At 42.0% G+C, this 26,360-nt stretch overlaps 1 protein-coding gene across 1 annotated transcript in view; it reads left to right on the forward strand.

Annotated features, from left to right (window-relative positions):
- LOC126473772 (protein THEM6) overlaps window positions 1–26,360 on the forward strand; it is a 100,440-nt gene that overhangs the window by 26,095 nt on the left and 47,985 nt on the right. Inside the window, exon 2 of the mRNA XM_050101037.1 lies at window positions 21,207–21,421. Coding sequence (XP_049956994.1) covers window positions 21,207–21,421 — 215 coding nt within the window. The remainder of the gene's footprint in view (window positions 1–21,206; window positions 21,422–26,360) is intronic.

Here is a 26,360-nt window from a genome sequence, read left to right on the forward strand (position 1 = left end):
TTCCCACACCAGCAGCAACAGCAGTTTGAGGGGTAAATTCAGTAAGAGCTAATCAGATTGCTCCATTCATTCACAAGACATCCTTTGTGCTGGGACATAGGAATGTCTACAGACTGGTTTGAACAAGATGGGAGCAAGGTAGCCTAATTGACCTTTTTTCCCACTAAAATTTGAACTTCCCACCATGACGTCATTGCGACATTGCTACGTCTATCGCCTCCATCTTGGATCCGCCATCTTGAATAAATTTGGCAATAGGGCAACGGGTCGTCGCATTCTTTGCCCTACTGCTCACGCCTGGGGTACAATCATCATTCCGTAGGCCACAGCAAACATTTTTCTATGAAAACACTGACTGTCTTTTCGCTCTGTGGGATAAACGTATTAATAGTTATGGCGATTACTTTTGCAATAATAAAGAGTGTACTTACTGTTTTCCATCTGTTTCGTTTTCAAGTCACTGTCCTTTATATGTAGAGGATAAGGGTGGTCGTGCCACACTTCCCAGGGCATTCTTCACAATATCCTTGTTTCTGATTAACACACGTTGTGGAGGACTGCACATGGGTTCTAGTGCTTAAGAAGCCTTCTTGCCACTTACTTACACGAGATACATGGGAATCTAAATTAGATGCTTGGAACTTCGTTAACAGTTTGCAATAGGACATCATGTCAAACAGCTTTTGGAAAATCTAGGAATATGGAATTGTGTTGCTCCTCATCCTTGGTTCACAGGCTGTGTGAAAGAAGGCCAAGCTGAGTTTCGTACGACGATGATTTCTGAATCCGTACTGTTTTGTGTACAGGAGCTTTTCCACCTCAAGGACATTTATTATACTCTAACTTAGAATATGTTCAAGAATTCTGTACCAAATCGATGCTAAGAACATTGATCTGTTATGTTGCAGGTCTGTTCTTTTATTTTTCTTATACACGGCGGTCATCTGCATATTTTTCCAGTCACTTGGGACTTCGAGCTGGGCGAGATATTCGCTATAAATGTAGCCTACGTGAGGGGCCAGTGCCGTGGACTACTCACTGTAAAACCGAATTGGGGTCCAATTACGACTTATTTGTTTTCAATTCTTTCAGTTGCTTCTTTTCTTCTTTTTGCCTGAGATGCCTATTAGTATGTCCTCCACACGGGAGTCTGTGATATGGTCAAATGACGATATGTTTGTAAGATTCTTCTGCGTGAATGAGTTCTTAAACGCGAGATTTAAAACTTCAGCTTTCCTTTTGTTATCCGTTATTGCACACCAGGCTGGTCACTGAGTGACTTTGACCCGCTTAGCGATTTTATGTAAGACCAGAATTCTCTCCAGTTCTCGGCAAGATCTTCTGCTAAAGTACAACGGAGGAAGTTGTCTGCCTGTATTGATCGCTTTACAGACACACGAATTTCTACTAACTTTTGAATGTCGAAATTTGCGCGCGATCGCTGGTTCAAGGTATTAGAGTAACTTTAGATAGATGTATGGGGGACTCTCAAGTGTAAAGACGTGTTGTATCTGATGTGTGCTGTATATGTTACTCACTACGGGCAGTAATGATATTTTATTTGCAAAAGACAATAAATTAAGGTAAAGAAAGTGGTTTTACTACCAATGCAATGCACATATTCGTAAATGATGATTGAGGCAATGTATAGCTCACATTCAGTGATTTTGTAAAGCTAATTGTTAATCTACAATCAGTTTATTGTGTGTTAATTGTGAGCATTATTAATTTTCAAAGAGTCAAAATACGTCTTTTAAAGTTGGTGCCATATTGTTACTTAGCACAGGTCAATACCAGTTCCCAGATCCATGTCGTTTTTGATTAACTGTTTTACTCAAGAAGTTATTGTCTAAGTCATAATTGATTTGATTAAAATGTATGCTAAACAACAGCCTTGCACAATAGCTGTATGCTACCCATACAATTTAAAGTACTGACAGAGAGCAGTGCAAAGACTGTTACCATTGCGCAGATAAGGGTAAGAAATTTTATTAATTTAGGGATAGCATTCATTAAGCACAGGGACCATTATTGTCAGACCTTTTTGTTTTGTTGGTTAGTGGACTCATTTTGCACTTGGATTGCAAGTGTTGGACATGGATCTGGAAAATGGTATTGTCTTGTGGTAAGTAACAATGTGGCACTAACTTTAAAACATGTATTTTGACTCTTTGAAAATTAATAATGCTCACAATTAATACACAATAAACTGATTATACATTAACAAACAATTAGCTTTACAAAATCATTGGATGTGAGTGCTATACAGTGTATCAATCATCATTTATGAAAACGCGCATTCCATTGGTAACAAGACAGCTTTCTTTACGTTAATTATTTCCAGTATGGTATCTCGCAAATAAAAAATCGTTACTGCCCATAGCGAGTAAGCATATAAGCCAGCACACATCAGATATAACATGCCTTTACACTTGAGAGTCCTTCACACAGCTCTCCATCTAGTCACTCTATCTTATTACACATAACACCTTGAACCAGCGATCGCTATTGAGCAGCGACGTTACTACTCGATCGACACTACATTTGACCATCTCCAGTTCAATATAAAATTTTCTTAAAATTTTACTCTATGTGCATACCTTTCAATTGATTAGACCGTTCATTCCATTCAACACGCCCGGCAATCAATCTTCATTGTTACCGAAGATAGCAATGCCATCGCCTAATCTCTCACTGACATCCTTTCACCCTGATTCAATGTATAGTTTAAACAGTAGGGCGAAAGGCTGTATCACTGTCTCACACAATTTTTAATCCGTACACGTCGTCCTTGGTCTTCCATTCTTACTATTTCCTCTTGGTTCTTGTACATATCGTATATTATCAATATTTCCCCATAGCTTACTTCAATTTTTCCAAGAATTTTGGACACCTTGCAGAAATTTACATTGTCTAATGCTACACTATGTGATCAAAAGTATCCGGACATCCCCCAAAACATACACATTTCATATTAGGGGCATTTTGCTGCCACCTACTGCCAGGTACTCCATATCAGCCACATCAGTAGTCATTAGACGTCGTGAGAGAGCAGAATGGGGCGCTATGTGGAACTCACGGACGTCGAACTTGGTCAGGTGACTGGGTGTCACTTGTGTCATACGTCTGTAAGTGAGATTGCCACACTCCTAAACATTCCTAGGTCCACTGTTTCCGATGTGATAGTGAAGTGGAACAGTGAAGGGACACGCACAGCACAAAAGTATACAGGCCGACCTCGTCTGTTGACTGACAGAGACCGCCGACAGTTGAAGAGGGTCGTAAAGTGTAAAAGGTAGACATCTGTCCAGACCATCACACAGAAATTCCAAACTGCATCAGGGTCCACTGCAAGTACCATGTCAGTTAGGTGGGAGATGAGATAACTTGGATTTCATGGTCGAGCGGCTGCTCATAAGCCACACATCTCGCCGGTAAATGCCAAACGACGCCTCGCTTGGTGTAGGGAGCGTAAACATTAGACGATTAAACAGTGGAAAAACGTTGTGTGGACTTACGAGTCACTGTACACAAGGTGGCGATCCGATGACAGGGTGTGGCTGTGGCGAATGCCTGGTGAACGTCACCTGCCAGTGTGTGTAGCGCCAACAGTAAAAGTCGGAGGCGGTAGTGTTATGGTGTGGTCGTATTTTTCATGGAGAGGGCTTGCTCCCCTTGTTGTTTTGCGTGGCACATTCACAGCACAGGCGTACATTGATGTTTTAAGTACCTTCTTGCTTCCCACTGTTGAAGACCAATTCGAGATGGCGATTGCATCTTTCAACACGATCGAGCACCTGTTCATAGTGCATGGCCTGTGGCGGAGTGGTTACGCGACAATAACATCCCTGTAATGAACTAGCCTGCACAGAGTACTGACCTGAATCCTATAGAACACCTTTGGGATGTTTTGGAACGCCGACTTCGTGCCAGGCCTCACCGGCCGACATCGATATCTCTCCACAGTGCAGCTCTCCGCGAAGAATGGGCTGCCATTCCCCAATAAACCTTTCAGCACCTAATTGAATTTATGCCTTCGAGAGTGGAAGCTGTCATCAAGGCTAAGGATGGGCCAACAACATACTGAATTCCAGCTTTACCGATGGAGGGTGCCACGAACTTGTAAGTCATTTTCAGCCAGGTGTCCGGATACTTTTGATCACATAGTGTATTTCCAGGTCGATAAATCCTGTGAATCTGTCTTGATTTTTCTTAAATCTTGCTTTCGTTATCAATAGCAACGTCAGGACTGCCTCTGGTGCCTCTACCTTTCCGAAAGCTATACTGATAGTCATCTAACAGACCTTCAATTTTCTTTTCCATTCATCTGCATATTTTTCTTGTCAACAACTTGAATGCATGAGCCGTTAAGATGATTGTGCGATAGTCCTCGCCCTAATCTCCTCTTACTGTCGTCGGGATTAAGTGTATGATAATTTTCCGAAAATCTGACCCTATGTCTCCATATTTATTCTACACACTGACTTGAATAGTCGCTTGGCATCGACTTCGATTTCTTTCCAAATCACGTCATCAGGCAAGTACTTCCCGTCTTAGAGGCCTTGAATGTGCTGTTCCCACCTATCCACCCTCTCCTCTGCGCTTAACAGTGAGATGCCCGTTGCATTCTTAATGTTGATGCTCTTGTTTTTAATTCCACTGAAGGTTGTTTTGACTTTTCCAAAAGCTGAATCACTCCTTCCGATGATCATTTCTTTTTCGATTTCTTTACATTTTTTCTGCAGTCATTTCGCCTTGGCTTTCCCGCACTTCGTATTTATTTCATTCCTAAAAGACTCGTACTTCTGTGTTCCTGAATTTCCGTGAACATTTTTGTACTTCCTACATGACTTGCATTTCTTTGTTCCTGAATTTTCCTGAACATTTTTGTACTCCCTGTATTTCTTCCGTTACTGAAGTTGAAGGTTTCTTCACAGCTACTTTCCTTGTGCCTATCTACGCCTAGCTTCTACGATTGTATTTTTAGAGATGCCCACTCTCCTTCAGCTGAACTGCCTACTTGGTATTAATTATCACGGTAGCCCCAAAGAATTGTAAGCGCATCTAATCATTCCTCAATACCTCAACATCCCATTTATTTGCACATTCATTCTTCTATACGAGTCTCTTAAACTATAGCGTACTCTTTGCCATTACTAAATTGTGATCCGAATGTGTACCTCCTCCTGGGTACGCTTAACAAACCGGTATGTTATTTTGATATCCTCTCTGACCTTGCCGTAATCCAGCTGGAATCTTCCCCTATCTCCAAGCGTTTTGCAAGTATATCACGTCTTGTGATTTTTGAACAGTGTGTCCGCTGCTAATAGCTGAAATTTGTCGCATAACTCAGTTAATCTTTCTCCTCTCGCGATCCTATTACCAAACCCATAGCGTCCCGTAACTATTTCTATTCCTTCTCCTACTAACGCATTCCAATCCCAGTTGATCATTAGATTTTCACCTAGCTTTACCATGTTGAATGGTATGGAAATGGAAATGTCGTGTGGCTAGGGCCTCCCGTCGGGTAGACCGTTCGCCTGTTGAATGGTAAGTTCAGCTTCTTCATATCCTTTCCTATCTCTTCGTCTTCTGCTTGTGACATCGGTATGAATACCTCAACTATTGTTGGCGTTGGTTTGCTGTCGATTCTGATGAGAATAATCCTATCACTGAACTGTTCCCAGCAGCTCACTCTCTGCCCTACCTTCCGATTCATGACGAATTTTACATTTGTTATAGCACTTTCTGATGCTGTTGATATTACCTGTATTCTTCTGACCAGGAATCCTTGTCTTAGTAGTTTACCAACGGAGAGATCATTATGGGATTTATTTGATTGCAGGTCACATGTACTGTGAATACACATTATGTGACTTTAATGTAGTGGTTTCCCTTGCCTTCTGCATTCTCATGTCGTTAATAATAGCTGATTCTTCAACATTTTAGTAGCAATTTCTCACCCTAAGTGTAAGAAAGTGCCCTGAAACTCTGTTCACTCCTCCATCCTCTTTGACAAGGCCGTTGACAAAACGAGGGAGACTCGTTATGTCAGGAGTTTTCGACCGCCTCTACTGATGGTTTTTATTTGAGATTTTAGGAGTGGGTGGTTTCGACCTGTGACTCAGGATGTTTTGCTTGCTAATGAAAGACACTACACCTACACACCGGATCGAACCCTACCAATTCGAAAGCCATCGTCATAGCTGCAAAATTTCTCCAGTTCTCGCTTGGGTGAATCGCTTCCACGCATCGTTGTAAGGAATAGCTTTTGCTTTTCTTTCTGTTTCTATGAAATCTCTGTGTGGCGAGTCGACGTTATGAAAGTCACAGCACAAGTTCGGAATGGCGGAATGGACAATGACTCGGAAGGAAACAGACCACGTCGTTTTCAAAGAAACCATCCGGATGGCTGCTTTATTCCGAATGAAAGTCCAGTCTCAAATCAGAACAGAAGGTACAGCTGAAAAGCACCATTAGACAAGGAACGATATCAAATGGATCACAGTGTCGTTGTTAGATATTCACGAACAAGGTGCTGTATTTCAACGCTTGCTCAGATCTGAATGTGGTTTCAATGCATAACCTAAAAGTGACTAACCGTAGGCTGAAATTCAAAAAATAACTAGGAAAAGCGGAGTGTTCAAGAAAATGGAATGAAGATACATTACATAATGAGAAGACAAATTCGCAATCTAAACCAGGTTTGCTGAAAGGTGAATCTGACTTTACTTCTCCCCATTAGGCTCCAGTGTATTTCACATTGGACCATCTCATTGCATCGTTTCTAGAGAAATGGACGGGTTGGTGGGACATGTGCTAAGACGTGTAGACGAAGTTAATCAGACGCTACAGGGGAAAGCTGTATGAGCATAAACTGTACAAATGCTGACAGTGAAAACAGAAAAAATGGCAAAATTGTGATGCGTCGTTCATCAGAGACACAATTGTAACCTTCAGCAGTCGAACACGCAATTAATTCGTGCTCGGCGATATCTGTTGATGGTCGACGGACATTGAAGTGAATGGAACATGAGCTATGGAAATGAGGAATTTTAATACTGCTGACGCTCGTTTCGTTTACAAACGGCGCGCTGTGATTTTCCGCTGTCACTTCCACTTATTGTAGAACCTGTTTACGTCTCGGTGTGCACTGAGCGAGACAAGGTCGATTAACGCGGGTAAAAAGAGAGAGAGAGAGAGAAACTCGGAGCAGGTGCGAGTAGGGCTCGCGCTCTCAGGGTCCCGCACAAGCTAAATTATGTGGTTAGCACCCGCTCTGGGAGATGGCTGATCAGAAGTACAACATATGAAACATGTCTTAGAACAGTAAAGCATCACTTGATGAGCACAGTTACAGACTCTCCTCTTGAAGTACAGGTACAACATTTACAAAAGTACAGTTCCATCTGAGATTTGAATAGCACTGGTGTCGTAAGTAGATGACGCTGACAGCTTTAACGAAGCTCACAAACTGTAGGCAGAGCGAGTCCACGCTCGCTTCTACATAGACCTCCGTGTGACTGCGCTGCACTGCTGAGAGAGAGCGTGTCTTTAGAAACGCCTCCCATCCGTTGTTGCGGATTGCAGCGAGACACCGCTAATGTCTTTGATACTGATGCGCATTGTCGAGTTTGGTGTGGCACAGTGATCTTTGGACAATACCACATTATGTACGTAGACAGTTCATCCATCCCAGGAATCGAGTATCTCAACGATTTTTGCCTGTTATTTACATTGATTGTGACAAAATACAGGTTCTGAGAATTCCAAGAGCTACGAGAATGTTTTAAGTTTGAAGTCGAATAACAAATGAAAAAAATATTTTTATGAGAATTAATTATAAGTTAACATTGTCAAAACTGTTCCATTACTTTTACTGTGAAAGCTTACTTCCAGCCCAAATTCATGGTTGTTAGTCAACGGGAAGTACCCATAGGCTTTGATGAATCAGTCTGTGAGTATAAAAATTTGTGACATTAATAACCGTATCTTATGACTGCATTGACACAGAAGCTTCAATTTTTTATACTGTAAAGAAACAGTAGTCCTTAGTATGTGACAGAAATGTCAATGCGATGCATCTATTCGTTCCTGAAAATAAGGGCTTTTAACTGTCAAGACAAGCAGACAGACAACAAAGTGATCCTATAAGGGTTCCACCTTTACAGATTGAGGCACAGGACCATAAAAACGACTTGTCGCAGTATGAACAGTTTCTTAAGGCAACTGTGATTTTTAAATAGACTGAGGTCCAGGAAGGACAGGAAATTTTACTTATTGCGCATTTATAGTACAGTAGGAAGAACACGATTAAATTTGGAAGACAGATTAAACGATTTGGTTCCAGAGACCTTTTCATGTCTCAGATTTCATTGATGTATACGGGGTGATTCACAAAGATATGCAAATATTTTAATATGTTGTTCTACCAGTAAAACTAAAGAAAAGTTCATATAAACATAGGTCTCCAAATGTTTAGTTACGTTATGAGAGTTACGGCTAATAAAAGATTTTGCTCGAAATCTCAACTTCGCTAATATGAAGCCATCGCAAAACTGTACGAGGCTAAAGTAAATCATGATTTCCATTTATTTTGTTGTTATTGGTCTGGTGAATCAATAAAACATGTCTCAGATTTGTATCTGCAGTAGTTTCCAGAACATCCAGCGAAGCAAAGATTTTCATACAAGTAAATTTGTTTACTTTCCATTAAGAATGTAGAAACGTTTATGTCATTGTTAGCAACCGTTAGTGAGTTGTTTCAGTCGTTTCCTAACCTTGAAACGAGTTGGTTTTCTGTATTGTTCAGTGAAAGAACACAATACCAACAGTGTAGTGAAACCACATAGTAACTGTTGTAGTTTGTAGATTATTTATGAAATAGGGATGCCTTTCAAATTTACTACAGGAGGATTCCGAATGCACAAACAATTAGCGGAGTATCTCGAATGTTACGGGAGACTGGTTCTCTGCCTAGCGTTCATAATCTGTACGAGCGCTCGATACATGAAGACGATGATGAGGATATTATGTATGCTGTTCAACGTGCCCGGCTACCAGTACACTACGTATCTCTCAACGATTAGGCATTTCGCAAGCTAAGGTATGGCGTACAATAAAGTGCAATAATCTGTATCCGTACCATAAACAAAAAGTGCATGATTTACATCCGAGAGATCCTGTCCTTCGCTTGGAGTTGTGGAACTTGTTAAATACTAATCGGCAGTTACACAAATACATTTTATTGATTGGCGACTCCATAGTGTCCTGTGCACTACGACCAGATAATGGGTATACGTGGAAGGAGAGACAGCATTGGTCGTATACTGAGTCTATGTGATCGCCGTAAGCTTATTGACACCAGTGCTTACTAATTTAAGTTATAATTACAGCACTGAAGATGGTCACTAAGTGACCGAAAATCGATTTTGCGATAATAAACAAAAATATACGACCAATGCTGTCTCTCCTTCCAAGTATACAAATACATTTTATTTACTGATGTGGCACAGTTTACTCGAGATAGTATACACAATTTACGTAACGATCTCTTATGGTCTGAAGCATACCCCCATGCAACACTGCAACGCTATTTCCAGCAGCGATGTAGCATAAATGTGTGGTGTGGTATAATTTACACACACTTTTTTTGACCATTCATTTTCTCATGACCTGTAACTGGCGAGACGTATTTACAATTCCTTCAAGAAGAAATGCCCCGCTTGCTCGAAGATGTTCCACTTGCTACGTGATTGCCATTGTAGTTTCAACATGACGGCGCGCCTCCACATTTCACCAACATCGTTACTACACATTTAAATGAATATTTTCCCCAGAAATTGATTGGTCGTGGTGCTACACGTCTGTAGCCACCCAGATCGTCCGAACTAACGCCAATGGATTTTTGTGTATGGGGATGGATGAAAGAGATAGTTTATGAGGACAAAGTCAATACAAGTGAGGCATTACTTGCTCGCATTATGAATGCAATAGACGAAATTAAGAACAACCCTGTGAAACTGAAACGAGCAACAAAATCTGTTCATACACGTGCAGCTAAATGCATTGAACTCGGTGGAGACATTTCCGAACATTTATTGTGAATGTATTGTGAAATTGTATATACACTGTACAACTTCCTTAACACAGAGCTTTGTTTTTTACCGTTTACCATGAATTCACGTGTGCTATGGTATTCACAAAAGCAGACTATCTGACACATTCATACAGTTTCAGTTAACGTTATTACCATCATTTTTCCAAAATTAAATTCTCTACTACTTCTGTTGAAAACTTTGTGGAATTGTCAGGAATTTAAAAAAATAAATTGGGCGAAGTAATTAATAAATTAAAATTTTTACGAAAATACGTCTTTGTTTCTCTGGATGTTCTGGAAACTATTGCAGATACACGTCTGGGACATGTTTTATTAGATTCATCAGATCAGTAACAACAAAATAAATGGAAATCGTGCTTTACTGTAACCTCGTACAGGTTTACGTTGGCTTCATATTAGCGAAGTTGCTACATTTTAGGCAAAATTTTTATTAGCCGTAACACTGCAACTAAATATTTGCGGACCTATGTTTATATGAACTTTTTTCTTTAGTTTTACTTGTAGAATAACATATTAAAATATTTGCGTATCTTCGTGAATCACTCTGTGTATGCAGACTTTAGTGATGAATGAAAATTTGTACCTAGGCTGCAAATTTAACCCGAGTTTCCCACGCAGTAGGCAAAGGTGCTGACAATTATGCCAGTGGCTTTACACAACTGCCTCCCTACAAGTGGAAATTTGGACTGGGGAGGGAGGCGTGCTAGGTTGGTTGATGTAGTTGTGCAAAGCCACTGTGCCACAATAACTTGTGAGCGGAGACCTCGGTTCGAATCGCAGCCTTGGTACAAATTTGCATTTGTCGCTTCAGTCTGCATATATACAAATTTGGAGGTGGTTTGGGGGTATACAGGGCGCGAAATTTTATATGAAGAGCTGAGGTATGCTGGATTTGAAAGGTGGTTTACAGAGCTGCCACCTGTGGCAGCACTAATGGCTCTAACCCGAACTCAACTGAGCTCAGACGAAAGATATGGGAAAGTCATTCCGTGCTGCTTCAACTCTGTGCTAGAGTTCATCAGTCGTGGTAGCTGGCGAGTGGTCAGTGTCTCGCCAACTCAGGGCCATATGTTTTTAATGGGCGAGAGATCTAGAGAATTTGCTGGCCAGGGCAAAAGCTGAACACCCTTCGCACTGAAGGAGAATGAGACAGCACAGACAACATGCAGTCCTACCTCATCTTGTTGAATGATAACTTCACACAAAGATACAGCACAAGCGTTGGCCTTAACGCCAGAATCATAATACCTGCTCTCCAGATAAGCTACCAGCTATGTGGACCAGACGTCATCATGTTGTGTACCCAATGGCAACCCATACCATCACGCCAGATGCTGGGACTGTGTGGCGATGATGAATGCCACATGACAACATTCTTTCTCCTTGGAGCTTCCACATATGGATACACAAGTCGTGTTGTTCCACATGCTGACATTCCGGGGTGCTCCACACGACACAGTTCATCCCATTCCACCTCCGTAAATCGCACTTTAATACTTTCAGCTGTATTCTCGATCTCTATTACAATACGCCACTCTGTGTCTGTGGTTGCTTCTATACCAATATGCAAACGTTTCGAACCACTAGCGGTTAAATTATAGACTTAAGAGAAGAGTAGTGGCGCACAGGGTTTAACTGGTATCTTCTCATCCATTACATCTTTACTTTGTCCATGCAATATTACTGGAATATTCTGCGATGGCGCGTATGATGCAGGCCAGTACCGACCCGCGTCATGCTGATTAGGACTCCCGTTGCACCTCAGCGAGTCATGGACTGGCTGGGTGCCTGCAGCCAACAATAACAGCTCATTGTCCTGCTCCATCAAGCTGACCAGGTGCGCGACTGGATCCCAGGATGTTGCTGCTGCTGCGGGTCCTGACGGTCTGGGACATGTCGCTGTTGCAGACCACGACAGGCTGGAGGACGCATCCGCTGGTGAGCAAAGAAGAAGAAAAACCGTTACGAGTGACACTCTTCTGCGGCTTCTTCGTATTCTTGGGATTACAACTTGATAATAAATTCAGTTGGGAGCAACATACTACCGAACTGCTAAAGCGCCTAAACAAGTCTATGTTTGCAATGCGAATGATGTCAGACATAGGAGATATACATATTAAAAAAACTGGCATATTTTTTCTTACTTTCACTCCATTATGTCATATGGTATCATATTTTGGGGTAACTCCACAAATAGAGAAAAAAAATTTAGAGTACAGAAGCATATAATAAGAGTAATGAGTAGTGTAAATCTAAGAACATCATGTCGAAACCTATTCAAAGAATTGGGCATATTAACCACAGCATCTCAGTATATTTATTCCTTAATGAAGTTTGTTGTAAATAATACATCTCTTTTCCAACTATCTGCTTAGTACATAGTAACAATACTAGGAATAAGAACAATATACATAAAGATTTAAAATCACTCACTCTTGCCCAGAAAGGAGTCCAGTATTCAGCAACGCATATTTTCAATAAGTTGCCGGCAACCATTAAGAGTTTTGTTTCAGACAAGGCACAATTTAAACATAATTTAAAAGAATTTTTGGTGGCCAACTCCTATTCCATCCATGAGTTTCTCAACAAGTGCAGTAGAACATTTTAATGAACATTTATTATGCTTTAATTTTTGACAATACTTGGTTGTAACAGCCAAGCAACTACCTACTGTGTCAATAATGGATGTATGGAAAGCAGATGTAAGACTCAAGTCTGTACATAGTGGAAGTTTAATTTCAAATCTTGTACATAATCTGACTGTTCTTAACTGAGGATCACTGAAATGAATAATTTATTTTAATTTTTGACAATACTTGATTGTAATAGCCAAGAAACTAGCAAATGTCTGAATGATGGATTTAATGAAAGCAGATGTAAGTATTAAACCTGTAAATATCAGAAGTTTAAATTTAATTCATGTACATAATTTAACTGTTTATTGACTGAGGATCATTAAAATTAATGAAACTCAAGTTTTTCTAATTAAATTTTTGTAATGTGTTTATCTGAGATGTTCCACACCTAGGAGGATTCCCTCTTTTATGGGTCTATGGAATGAATAATTAATCTAATCTAATCATTCTGTTGCTGCTGTGACAGGACGGTGCTGGACGATCTCGATTGGCGTTTCATTCTGAGTGACTGACTGAGGCTGCAGAACTACTGGGCCCACCTTATATCCCCGTTGTGATCGGATGCTGCGTTCCTGTTCGCTACTGGTAATTTCAAGCGCCTCTGATGGTATAATTGTGTTAGCGGGTGCACTTGGGATTTTCGTCCAGGAGGACCAGAGTTAGAGTCCCGGAAAGGGCACCGAGAATTTCAATTCCCCGCCAATTTTAATTTCCCGCCAATTCCCGGGTGAGTGGTGCGGTGGGATGCCAGCACAGCCTTGAGACAAAGACATTCCCACCAAAATTCGAAATTCCCGTCAATAAGGTAGGTTGGGGGAGGGGGAGGGTGTGGAGAGGGTTGGAGCCCACGTGCAGGCTGAGAAAAACGCGTGACGTCGTCCGGGGCAGGGGTCGTCGGGGCTGGGAGTGATTAATTGATCAAATTAATTACTTTGTATATCAATTTGATATCAAAATTGCGCCCTTGCCGCCAACTCCCTGCTACTTCGTCTAACTAACTTTATGTCTGGTGAATGAATTAAAAAAAAAATGAGAATATGATTTGAAATACTTTTCGGTGAAATTCCAGTAATGTATCTTGATCGATAATCAGCGCCAGTTTTCGGTGAAGCGATCCGATGTGTATGGTTTGCCGCGAAATTATTGCCATTGCGTGAAATCTTCAGCAACGTCGACGACATTTCTTTTCCGAGCGAGATTAACACGAAGAAATGTCATTGCGGCAAACCCGCTTTCACGCGATGCTCGTGGTGTTCAGAATTTCCATGTTTCGATTGTCTCTACGATCAGTATCATCCAAGGGACTGCACCAAATCTTCCTGAAGAATTAACATAAGAATAATCTGTAAGAATTAAGAACTGACATAAGAATGAAATACAACAATATGAGAATTTAAAAATATTGCAATTTCTGAAAATAAATGTATGATATATATTGTGAAACCCACTTTTAGTTTTACAGTTAGCATAACTCACTTGTATCCCCTAGCCGGACATTGTGGCCGAGCGGTTCTAGCCGCTTCAGTCTGGAACTGCGCGACCGCTACGGTCGCAGGTTCGAATCCTGCTTCGGCCATGGATGTGTGTGATGTCCTTAGGTTAGTTAGGTGTAAATAGTTCTAGGGGACTGCCGACCTCATATGTTAAGTCCCATAGTGCTCAGAGCCATTTGAACCATTTTTTGTATCCACTAACTTAGTAAGAAACATTCGTGTAGAAACCATCTACGGACATGTGTATATACAAAAAAAAAAAAAAATGGATATAGTAATCGGGTTTCGAACACGGGATGCAAAAAGTGAGACGCCGCGACGCTAACCACTGTGCCATGAGCTGGGTTGAGACTATCACCCTCTAGAAGCCATCTCAGTTACGTCCAAAACTTTGACGATCGTTTTCTCGGAAACTGTGGTTCCAACTTAGCCTGTTAAATGAGTAAAATACCTCGTAAACGTTCATCACTCAGGTAAATTTCAGCAAAGAAAATGTTTTTTCACACGTGTAGGAAGTTCCAAATGCAGATAACAAACATCATGCAAAGCCTTTGATCTTGGGGTAATTTTCTTCTGGAAGAAAACCGAACAAGGGATATTAAACTTGTTGTTCGTGGCGTCGGCAGTTTGAGGAGCAATGATTTCCATTTGTAGTGCTGCCCTTACGTCTTCCACATGACAAGAAAATGAGTTCCGGAAATTTAGGGTGTCCGTGGAAAAACATCTAACTCTAAGAACCTAGAATAGAATTCTTTCTTCGGATTATCAAGAAATTCCTTTGCAAACAAGAGTAGAAAACTTGAACCATGTTGACCATTCAACGAGTGGCAACTAGCGAAATGTGAGAAATTTCTTCTGTCTGATGTTGTGTTCAAAAAGTATCAGTTTTTGTCTGAAAACTTCAACACGTGTGTTAACGTTGCAAATAGTATTGTAATCCGTTTGAAGTTTTTCATTCAGTTCAATCGAATGGAGAGCAACATCAGCCAAGAACGCTAGTTGCCTAGCCATTCTTTGTATTACAGGACTTCCAAAGGAGATATTTCAGTCTCTCTTCTCAGAGAAAAGACGCTTGACATTATCTCTCACGGTCCGGTTTAACTCCCATCGCGGGCCGGGTGAGGCCGAGTACCGTATTTCGGAGACTCCTGATGCAGATAATATAATCTTGTGAAATGGCATGCATCGGTTCGACACGCCCTGTATAACGATTATGATAAATGTTTCACTAAAAATTTCTTTTAATTCGAGGCATATGCTGTATGTACCCTACGGACCTGATGGGATACCAGTTCGATTTTACACAGAGTACGCGAAGGAACTTGCCCCTCTTTTTACAGCGGTGTACCGTAGGTCTCTAGAAGAGCGTAGCGTTCCAAAGGATTGGAAAAGGGCACAGGTCATCCCCGTTTTCAAGAAGGGACGTCGAACAGATGTGCAGAACTACAGACCTATATCTCTAACGTCGATCAGTTGTAGAATTTTGGAACACGTATTATGTTCGAGTATAATGGCTTTTCTGGAGACTACAAATCTACTCTGTAGGAATCAGCATGGGTTTCGAAAAAGACGTGTAACGCCGGAAATGCGTGTCCTCCTATTTCCATCTATTGTACTATAATTTTTTTCCTTGTTTTGTTACCTCAAGATATGACATTTCTGTGTCTTTATATATTGTAATTGTTTTACTATTTGTATATATATATTTATGCATTTATGTCGATGTATAATTGGTTGTTTTGTAAATATCATTTGTATTTTTACGCTGGGTCTTGCCTAGGGAAAACTATGCTATCGAACCATTACATCGATAGGTCGTGTGCAGAACCAAAGTGTTTAGGATCTTTGGTAGTGTTAATTCTGCCGCGTGGAGCGCCGGCAGAGCAGAGAGGGTCTGGCTGGGGTGGTGCAGTGGAGCAGGTGTGTTGTGTGAAGCTCCCACGAGTTGCCGCGCTTTCGGGGTTTGGCAGCATGTAATTGCGTTCGACTTGCGATGATAGTTTCTGACATGGTGTCGCGGACGGGAAGCATTAGCTGGCGCACATCAAGAGCCCGTTTCGTCTGGTGACCGTGTCGAGAAGAAGGCGCGCCAACATCCAGCTTCTGGAACAGCGACAGCCGACAATGAGTGACTGTCGCCACCTCCTCGATCGACGGCTTCAAACCTTCAATCAGCCAACAAGGAAGACTGGAAGCATGTAAAGTTTTAGAACTGTATGGCAGACCTCAGCTTTTCAAACTTTTAAAATTGTTGCATCACAAAATTACAGCAACTTAGCATGAACCTTTGTTGCTCATTGTCCCAATTGCATTGCCAAGCAGGGTCCCTTCCTTTTCCGAAATGAGCCCGAGTGTCGTTGAAATTCAAACGTCAGCATCATTCGATTTCACTGCTTTAATTTCAAAGTTCAGTTAAGGTATTCATAGCTGGCTACAATATTTAGATTGCACAAGCACAAATTAAGAGTGCGAGTTTTGTTACCGTATTTTAGTTACCTGTGACTGCAGCTCAGCTTGTTACATACTAAATTTTACTATTGTTAATTGTTCAGAATCATTTAATTCAAGTTCAAAGTTAAATCTCTTATTTCTAAATTGTGTAGATTCAAGTAGCTTTTGAAATGATTGTTGAGGTAGTCCAAGACTAACCGTATTTTACTGAATTTCGATGTGCTTCAGAAAGAAAGCTCACTAAATTAACTTTCGATTTTCCAGTTTTATTAATTCTTTTGCTAAATTAAGTCAGAGTGTAGCGAAATTTATTACTTCTGACAAACTTTCAGTTTTCACACTACACGTGTCAACCTTCAGTTGCCACGCTTCTAGTGCTAATTATATGTGTAATAACCCTTCTTTTTCAGTTACTATAGTAATTGTACTTAGGACTGGCGACCGTAATTTCCCCCAAATGTCAAATATCTAATTACCGCTAGTTAACTGTTAACGTAACGGCCGCACATTTACTTTCTTTATTAACTTTACCCCTTTTCAAAATTAATTTCCACCAGTTTCATTTGCATTTTTCCTTTCATTTAGATGTAACCCTTTCCTCCCTCTTTACCGACAAATTGACTTCGGTGACGATTGCTTTTCCCAAATTTCCATTAGGTACACGCGGTTTAATTTTTCACTGTCATTAAGGTCGGTAAGTGAGGGGGAGGTTACAGACGGCCGTGTGAAACCCAGCTCGCGCTTCGTCCACGAGACTCAGAGAGCCATAGACACGGGTTCACAGGTAGACGCCGTGTTTCTTGACTTCCGCAAGGCGTTCGATACAGTTCCCCACAGTCGTTTAATGAACAAAGTAAGAGCATATGGACTATCAGACCAATTGTGTGATTGGATTGAAGAGTTCCTAGATAACAGAACGCAACATGTCATTCTCAATGGAGAGAAGTCTTCCGAAGTAAGAGTGATTTCAGGTGTGCCGCAGGGGAGTGTCATAGGACCGTTGCTATTCACAATCTACATAAATGACCTTGTGGATGACATCGGAAGTTCACTGAGGCTTTTTGCAGATGATGCTGTGGTGTATCGAGAGTTGTGACAATGGAAAATTGTACTGAAATGCAGGAGGATCTGCAGCGAATAGATGCATGGTGCAGGGAGTGGCAATTGAGTCTCAATGTAGACAAGTGTAATGTGCTGCGAATACATAGAAAGATAGTTCCCTTATCATTTAACTACAAAATAGCAGGTCAGCAACTGGAAGCAGTTAATTCCATAAATTATCTGGGAGTACGCATTAGGAGTGATTTAAAATGGAAGGATCATATAAAGTTGATCGTCGGTAAAGCGGATGCCAGACTGAGATTCATTGGAAGACTCCTAAGGAAATGCAGTCCGAAAACAAAGAAGTAGGTTACAGTACGATTGTTCGCCCACTGCTTGAATACTGCTCAACAGTGTGGGATCCGTACCAGATAGGATTGATAGAAGAGATAGAGAAGATCCAACGGAGAGCAGCGCGCTTCGTTACAGGATTATTTAATAATCGCGAAAGCGCTACGGAGATGATAGATAAACTCCAGTGGAACACTCTGCTGGAGAGACACTCAGTAGCTCGGTATGGGCTTTTGTTAAAGTTTCGAGAACATATCTTCACCGAAGAGTCAAGCAGTATATTGCTCCCTCCTTCGTATATCTCGCGAAGAGACCATGAGGATAAAGTCAGAGAGATTAGAGCCCACGCAGAGGCATACCGACAATCTTTCTTTCCACGAACAATACGAGACTGGAATAGAAGGGGGAACCGATAGGGGTACTCAAGGTACCCTCCGCCACACACCGTCAGGTGGCTTGCGGAGTATGGATGTAGATGTAGATGTAGATACCCTGCTTTTCAAATACACCGATGGAAGAAAAAATCGCAACACCAAGGAGGAGTGCTGCGACAGAAACGAAAGTTAGTAGGCGTGTTTCTACATCTGAAAGATGATGTTCGCGCCAGTCGCATAAGAATGGTGCTAGTAGCGCCACTGTGAGGATTCAAACGCCTCATCACTGAATTTGAAGGAGTTCGGGTAATAGGGCTACCAGAAGCTGGATGTTACTTATGCGATATTGCAGAAAGACTTGGCAGGTATGTAGCCACTGTATGTGACTGCTGGCAGCGGTCGTCACGGGAATGTACGGTTGCAACAAGACAGTGCTCCGGACGGCCACGTGGCACTACCGAGAGGGAAGACCATCGTGCTCTGCTTATTGCTCTGGAGCATCGTAATGCATCTGCAACAGCAATCTGAGCAGCAGTTGGCAATGTGTGACACAAAAACCTGTTACAAATCGCTTAATTCAAAGACAGCTCCAAAGCAGACACCCTGTAGCGTGTATTCCACTGACCCCAAACCAGTGTCATTTGCGACTTCAGTCGTCTCAAGGGAGAACCGATTGGAGGACAAGGTAGAGATCTTGTGTTTCCTGATGAAAGCTGGTTCTGCCTCGGTGCCAGTGACGGCCGTTTGTTGGTTAGCAGGAGGCCTGTTGAGGGCTTGCAACCAACTTGCCTGTGTGCTAGGCACATTGAACCTATACATGAAGTTATGATCTGGGCCCTGGGGTGCGATTTCGTACGAGGAGTTCGTATGAAGGCAGGAACACTGTCGTGGTTGTCCAATGCACCCTGACTGCAAATCTGTACGTGATTCGACGTGTTGTGCTGCCATTCATGAGCGGCACTAGCGGCGGCGCGGTTCCTTCCGTCCCTTTTCGACGAACATGCACCACCTGTGAACATTGTCTCAGCATATCATCAGTAGGGAAGCCGAGCGATACCTACTGTACTTCGACGTGAACCAGGCTGCAATTAAAGTCACTAATATACGTTTCGGGAGAAAGTTTTCACACGAAATGAAAGGTTGGAAATTTTGTCCTTAATTAATATATTCTGAAAATTAGGTGAGCAAGTATCACTGCCAAGCCCGTGCTAGTCTTAACGCAGTCACTCACTATCCCTTTAACTTACGTTAGCAAGTTTACGGTGTTGCATTTCCAGAAAGCGTAAAAGCTACAAAAATACGTATTGTTTTTGGTCGAGAATCCTCGCCAAATATTAAGTCTGTCGGTACCTAATGCAGTCACAGTTTTTAGCCACCGACCTGCTCAATACGCCACGCGGAATTTATGTCTTTTCTCGTCACAAAATTCACTTAAAAATTCCGAAATTTCTACCCATACACAGGAATAATTATGCCGTCACTTTACAACACTTTTGATGTATGAAACACTTCTAGATCCGGCAACATCATTTCCATCGGAACTACTATTACACACGTCCGAACTGTTTCGTGGCTAGGCTCCGACTCCTCCCTAGAATACTCTTAAGTCTTCTCTACCAGCAGAGAAAGGCGTGCGAGGAATATTGCTTTACCATTGATCAGTTTTCTCAACAGCCAATAGCAAAACAACATTCTCCGGCGTCAGTCCGCGCTTTTCTTCAATAACCAATCGCAAAATAGTAAACCTAACGACTGCACTTTTTACCGACGTAATTATCTAATATGCTGAAGTTTTGTTTATGCATAAAGTTATTTACTATTGTTATTTACACCTGAATTAACTTTCCCTTTACCATAAACTTAGTCTACAAATCTATTCTACAAAAATTCCCTTTGTCCACATCCATACTTCTTCGAAATGTTCCCACACTAAATCCCACTACATAACTCGTTAAACAATTATCTTCATATTAACCTTAAACCACACTCACGCATCATTCATACTGATAAAACACATTTATAACATTTTACATACACAAAAAGACATAATAACACTTTATGAAAATACTAGAACAGTTTATGAAAAACATTCTATTCCTTTAGTGCACTCTAGTGGACACAATCGAAACTAAATCAGTTCCCTATCCAATATTGTCCTCTATCGGCTGATATATAAACTACGTGCGCGTCCAGTCTCGCGTCACCATCTGTCACCATCCAGCTCTGAGACACATCTCCCACTTAACCGCCTCTAAGGCAGGATCGGTATACGGCGCTACGCCTCACACTCCAGGGGAGGTTTTCCAACAGGATTACGCTCGCCCATATACCACTGTTGTAACCCAACATGCTCTACAGAGCACCCTTGCCTTGTCCTGCTCGATCGTCAGATCTGTCTCCAATCGAGCCCATGTGGGACATCATCTGACAAAAAGTAGAGCGTCATCCACAACACTAGCGTTAACCGTCTCTCTAGTGGCTGACAAAGTACGACAGGCATGGAACTCTATCCCACAAATGTATTCTCGAAATTTCATTACTTTACGTTAATTATTTGTTAGTGTTGGCGTTTTTTTCCGTCAGGGTATGATCAGGACTAATCATTGGCTATCCTGTTATTCCTAATTCCTCTTACCCCTTTTAGTAAATTCTTACGGTAAGAAGAATCTAAGACATTGGATAGGTTTACAAATATGCCTGCGTTGTCCAGTAAGCAACGCTAATGACACGCTGCCCACAGGCATAGTGACGACCCAGGACGTGGACATCTTCCTGCGGTTCATGAACAATGCGCGCTACGTGCGCGAGCTGGACTTCGCGCGCTTCCACTTCTACGACCGCACGGGGCTCTACTCGGAGATCGTGCGGCGCAAGGGCCACGCGCTGCAGGGCGCCACCACGGTGCGCTACCGCCGCATCATGCCGCTGCTCACCGTCTACCGCATCGACACCAAGGTCAGTCATTTACCACCGTCCTATCCAACAAGCTAACACACTAAAATACCTTGGACTAACCTACGACCGACAACTAACGTGGAAACCTCAGCTACTAACCATTCAACAGAAAGCCCACACCATACTAAAGCTACTAACTGGCCAAACATTGGGACTATACTCTTTCACTATCCTTTATACATACAAATCCCTGATCCATCCCATCCTTTGCTATGCAAATCTTACATGGGTATCCACCTCACCCAAATTTTATAAGTCCCTCCAGATCCTCGAACGCCATGCTTTCCGCGTCCGCTTACCTTCCCCCACAAGGATCCTTCACCAATTCATCTACTTCCCACCTTTCCTCACTCACATTGCCCTGAGTAACCTACACCATCTACAAACTCAACTCCAACAGTCATATTGTTCCCCCCTCTCCTCTCCTCTCCTCTCCTCTCCTCTCCTCTCCTCTCCTCTCCTCTCCTCTCCTCTCCTCTCCTCTCCTCTCCTCTCCTCTCCTCTCCTCTCCTCTCCTCTCCTCTCCTCTCCTCTCCTCTCCTCTCCTCTCCGCCGGCCGGTGTGGCCGTGCGGTTCTAAGCGCGTCAGTTTGGAACCGCCTGACCGCTACGGTCGCAGGTTCGAATCCTGCCTCGGGCATGGATGTGTGTGATGTCCTTAGGTTAGTTAGGTTTAAGTAGTTCTAAGTTCTAGGGGACTGATGACCTCAGTAGTTAAGTCCCATAGTGCTCAGAGCCATTTGAACCATTTCCTCTCCTCTCCTCTCCTCTCCTCTCCTCTCCTCTCCACGCCAATCGTAGTGTGCTGTCGCGTCTCCACCTACACCTCCCACCAACCCTCCATCTGCACACCTTTCACGTGCTCTTCCAAAGATATTTCAACCCACTCCTGGACCACGAGCTCCGCCCCGACATAAAACCCATCCTTCCAACTCTGAAGCCACCCCACCCACTTCACCCCACTCTCTCGAATTCGATCCAAGTGTGCTGACGACTGCGCCATCTCGCTCGGTGCAGGCGTTGTGTGCACAATGACGCGGCGGCAAAGAAAGCAGACGAAATTCGGGTATTATGAAACACCACTTACTTTTGTAATTATTTCTTCAAATCAAACTCATTATTTGCTCTCCAAAATACTTTACCATAAACATCAAACATGTATTGGAATTTCTCTTAATAAAATTATAACAGCCTACCACCGATTTTTTTAATGACGCGGAGGGTAATATCGAATAGTCGGAAAATATGACAAAGGCCTGTAAAAATGGATTTGGGGAAAAACATATTTTATGTACAAAAAATACAATTTTGGGGTTACTCTTAATTTAAATACTTTAAAGTATCAGTTATCGGCACAGAAAAATAATTTTATTCGATAGCAAATCTGTTGAGTTTATCAACTTAACGTTCTGAAACTATTATTTGTCTATGCCAAAGAGGTGATTCGTTTTACATTCACCTATTTGCTTGTCAAAAATCTAATCTTCGTTCTCATCACCTGTGCGGTCACGGTGGGTTTTTTTGAATACCAAGTATTTCGTATTGTCTGACATGCCATCTTTCACATAACAACAAAAGCAACTGTATCCACTGCCAAAAATCGAGCGATATGTAACGTTCTACTCCTCTTTTGCTTAATAAACTGCTTAGTTTTAATCGATTGTTCCATCTTCTTGAAAACTTAACTGCCGGCCGGTGTGACCGAGCGGTTCTAGGCGCTTCAGTTTGGAACCGCGCGACCGCTACGGTCGCAGGTTCGAATCCTGCCTCGGGCACGCATGTGTGTGATGTCCTTAAGTTAGTTAGGTTTAAGTAGTTCTAAGTTCTAGAGGGTTGATGACCTCAGATGTTAAGTCCCATAGTGCTCAAAGCCATATTGTCAAACTAAGAAAACAATATTTCTGCGCCACAGTTCACACGATATTTGGGGACGAACTGGCTCGTTACTGGGCATCACGGGAATATTTTGAAGTAGATCATTCGTCTCCTGTTTGGCAATATCAATCGACGGATGAGAAATCACGATATTCCATATTGCACAACTATTCCATAATACCTGCAGTTCATCCATGTAAGCGGAGCACAGACGAATGTGGAATTATTCCAGCGATGAAATAGGCGTTAAATGTGGAAATACAGTGGTATAAGCGACTTTGATAAAGGTTAGATTGTTATAGCCCGGCACCTGGTAACGATTATCTCGGAACGTCGAAACTGAGCGGCTATTCACTGGCTGCTGTCGTGAGCACCTACGGAAAGTAGTTGAAGGACGGTGATGCCACGAACTGGCAAGGTGCTGGCTGTCTACACGCGTCACAGAGAACGTGGAAGTCGGCTGATTGGCCGCTCTCTAATGCAGGATAGGTGGTGATCGGCGACGGATCTGACAACAGAGTTAAGTGCTGGTGCAGGCACAAGTGTTCCGGAGCACACGGTTCAGGGCGCGTTGTTGAACGTGGTGCAACGTGGCTTGTTTTTTAAAACTGCAAGGTAAGCCTAGCAATTGTCACAATAATATCAGGATGCCCTCGAAAATAATGGGTGGAGGAACTTGTTAACAAAACAAATGACAGTTACTGACAACGTTGATATAATAAGTCCTTGGCATATCTGACATAGAGGTTGTAATCACGAAGTGCCCAGTCATTGTTGTGATGTTAATTGAAACAAAATACTACAGAAAGGAATACATCCCACATGTAGTCAGAGTTGAAAGCACCCCACTGCCATTAAATGCAAGTCTTCAGAGTGAAGCTTGAAGTAACCAAATTCCATAAAACGGCTTTAATGTCCCTAAACATTGTCTTGCAGTTGCAGCTTGACATCACCATCGTGTTGCAGTTGGGAGCTGAAATGACTGAAGAATCAGTCATTGGTGGAACCAACCACCCTTGCCAGCAGCTAAGTGCAGATCAGCCGAAAATTTTTCTGGGTCTGCAGTGCATCAGCCCAGGCTTTGCGGCAGGCCGGCGAACTCGATATTGGTTTTCAGTGTGGAAGTCTGGCAGTTGAGGCTCCCAAATGTCGAGTGATTTCTGATCATATGTTAATTAAAAGAAAACTTCACATTGCCGCATTTTGTGTTTTTTTTTTTTTTCTAAACTCAGATTGGCTGGGCTCCAGATGTTCCGAGTGCTGACTGATAAAAATGCTCCTTAGAAAACACCAGTACTCTTCCTCTAGCTGGTTAAACAATAACGTTCGTCCTTCATCCTCCACAGAAAAAAAGTCGCTTCACTCTCTCTCTTTATCTCGCTCTGAGATCAGTGAGGCGGTTTTCGTCGTTACTGTCCCGTTTCACTTTATAACCTGTAATTTATTTACGTTAGCCAATGCTGCGTGTTCTTAAATTGAGTCAACATTTGTATTTTCAGAGTCAATACATTCAACGGTGTCTCAAGTTTTCAAAGCCGGAAACTGCGGGACCCCAATGCATCTCTGAGATCCTTTTCTCTGGCATCCAGTGCTTCCTGGAGAAACAGCTTTCTACATTTGTGCAAAACAGTGCCCTCTGCAAAAAGCCAATCTTTCACTTCACTCCCAGGTTGTAAAATGTTTTTGCCAGGAGCTTACACGAATGCCGGACATTTGCCTCGCCGGACATTTGCCACGCCGGGCATTTGCCACACTTGGCCCTTCGCCAGGTAGCTTGAGTAGCGATCCCTCATGTAAGGGACGCCCTTCCCCGCACTACCTCTGTCCACTTTCAAACCGCCGTCTCCACATCTTACTCGATACAACCAGTACGTAAGGGACCTTCTTCTTCGATATCTTGGCCAAATACAGAGCTTCTTTTCCGAAATTGAAATATTTATAACTTTTGGGAAACGAAAGCAATACCGACGATTATGTCAGTATGTAATTAGTTCTGCCAAGTATAAATATAGATTCCTCTGTCTGTACGGTAGCTTCCTTCAACGCTTACTGATTGCGATAGAAACAGTCCATCGGCATGGGAGCAACAAGAAAGGAACGATGAAACGAGAATGCGTATGTACGCTAATCATTTCTTTTTGATCACTGCATTTGTGCCTACTTTAATTACTACAACTGTACACCCAAAAGACAACAAGGAAAGAATAAATGGGTTTGTGAATGTTTGAAAAGAAGAACGACATACTCCATATTAATTTACTCTCTAAAAACATTATTTAATAAAGTGTAGTGGGACAATGTTCAATACGTAACTGAAAATACGTTCACTAAATAGAGATAAGAGCATCTATGACTGACATGTCATCTAAAGCCGACTTACAATTTTAAAATGTTAGAAATAAGGAAATGAAGTAATACAGAATGCTACGCTTGTAACGTACGTTGTTCTACAATGTTTAGCTCTGGTATTTACAGGGTCACAGAGAAAGCATCTTAGGTTCTGGAGGGAAAAGCCGTAATTGTAATCATCTGCACTACAACAGAAACAAGAAGGACAACTTAAGGAAAAATAATGTAAGCACATAATCAATCGACTTTGAAGCAGATAGTTCCTGTGACTTAGTATGGGCAGAGGCTATATTCGACAACCGGAATAAATTAATAACTGGCTCCTTTTTCCGACCCCCTGTCTCAGATGAAACAGTTGCTGAACAGTTCAAAGAAAAGAAAACTTGAGTCTCATCACAAATAGGTATCCTACTCATACAATTCTAGTTGGCAGTTAATTCAATCTACCTTCAGCAGGTTGACAAAAATACATTTTCATACCCTATTGTAAATAGAAAACAACTTCCCTAATTGTTCTAAATGCTTTTTTTAAAATTATTTTTAACAAGTTGACGAGGCCATTCAAATTGTAAAGTAGTCAAAAAATTGAGAGAACCTTCCGTTATCAGGAGCTTCTGCATGAATCTCATTCCATCCACTGCTTACGTCCTCCGGTTTTACAACTGCCAGCGCTGCACACATGCTGACGTGAAGTTCTAGAGGACTGATGACCACAG

This window comes from Schistocerca serialis, chromosome 4 (genome assembly GCF_023864345.2).
Source record: "Schistocerca serialis cubense isolate TAMUIC-IGC-003099 chromosome 4, iqSchSeri2.2, whole genome shotgun sequence".
NCBI lineage: Eukaryota > Metazoa > Arthropoda > Insecta > Orthoptera > Acrididae > Schistocerca > Schistocerca serialis.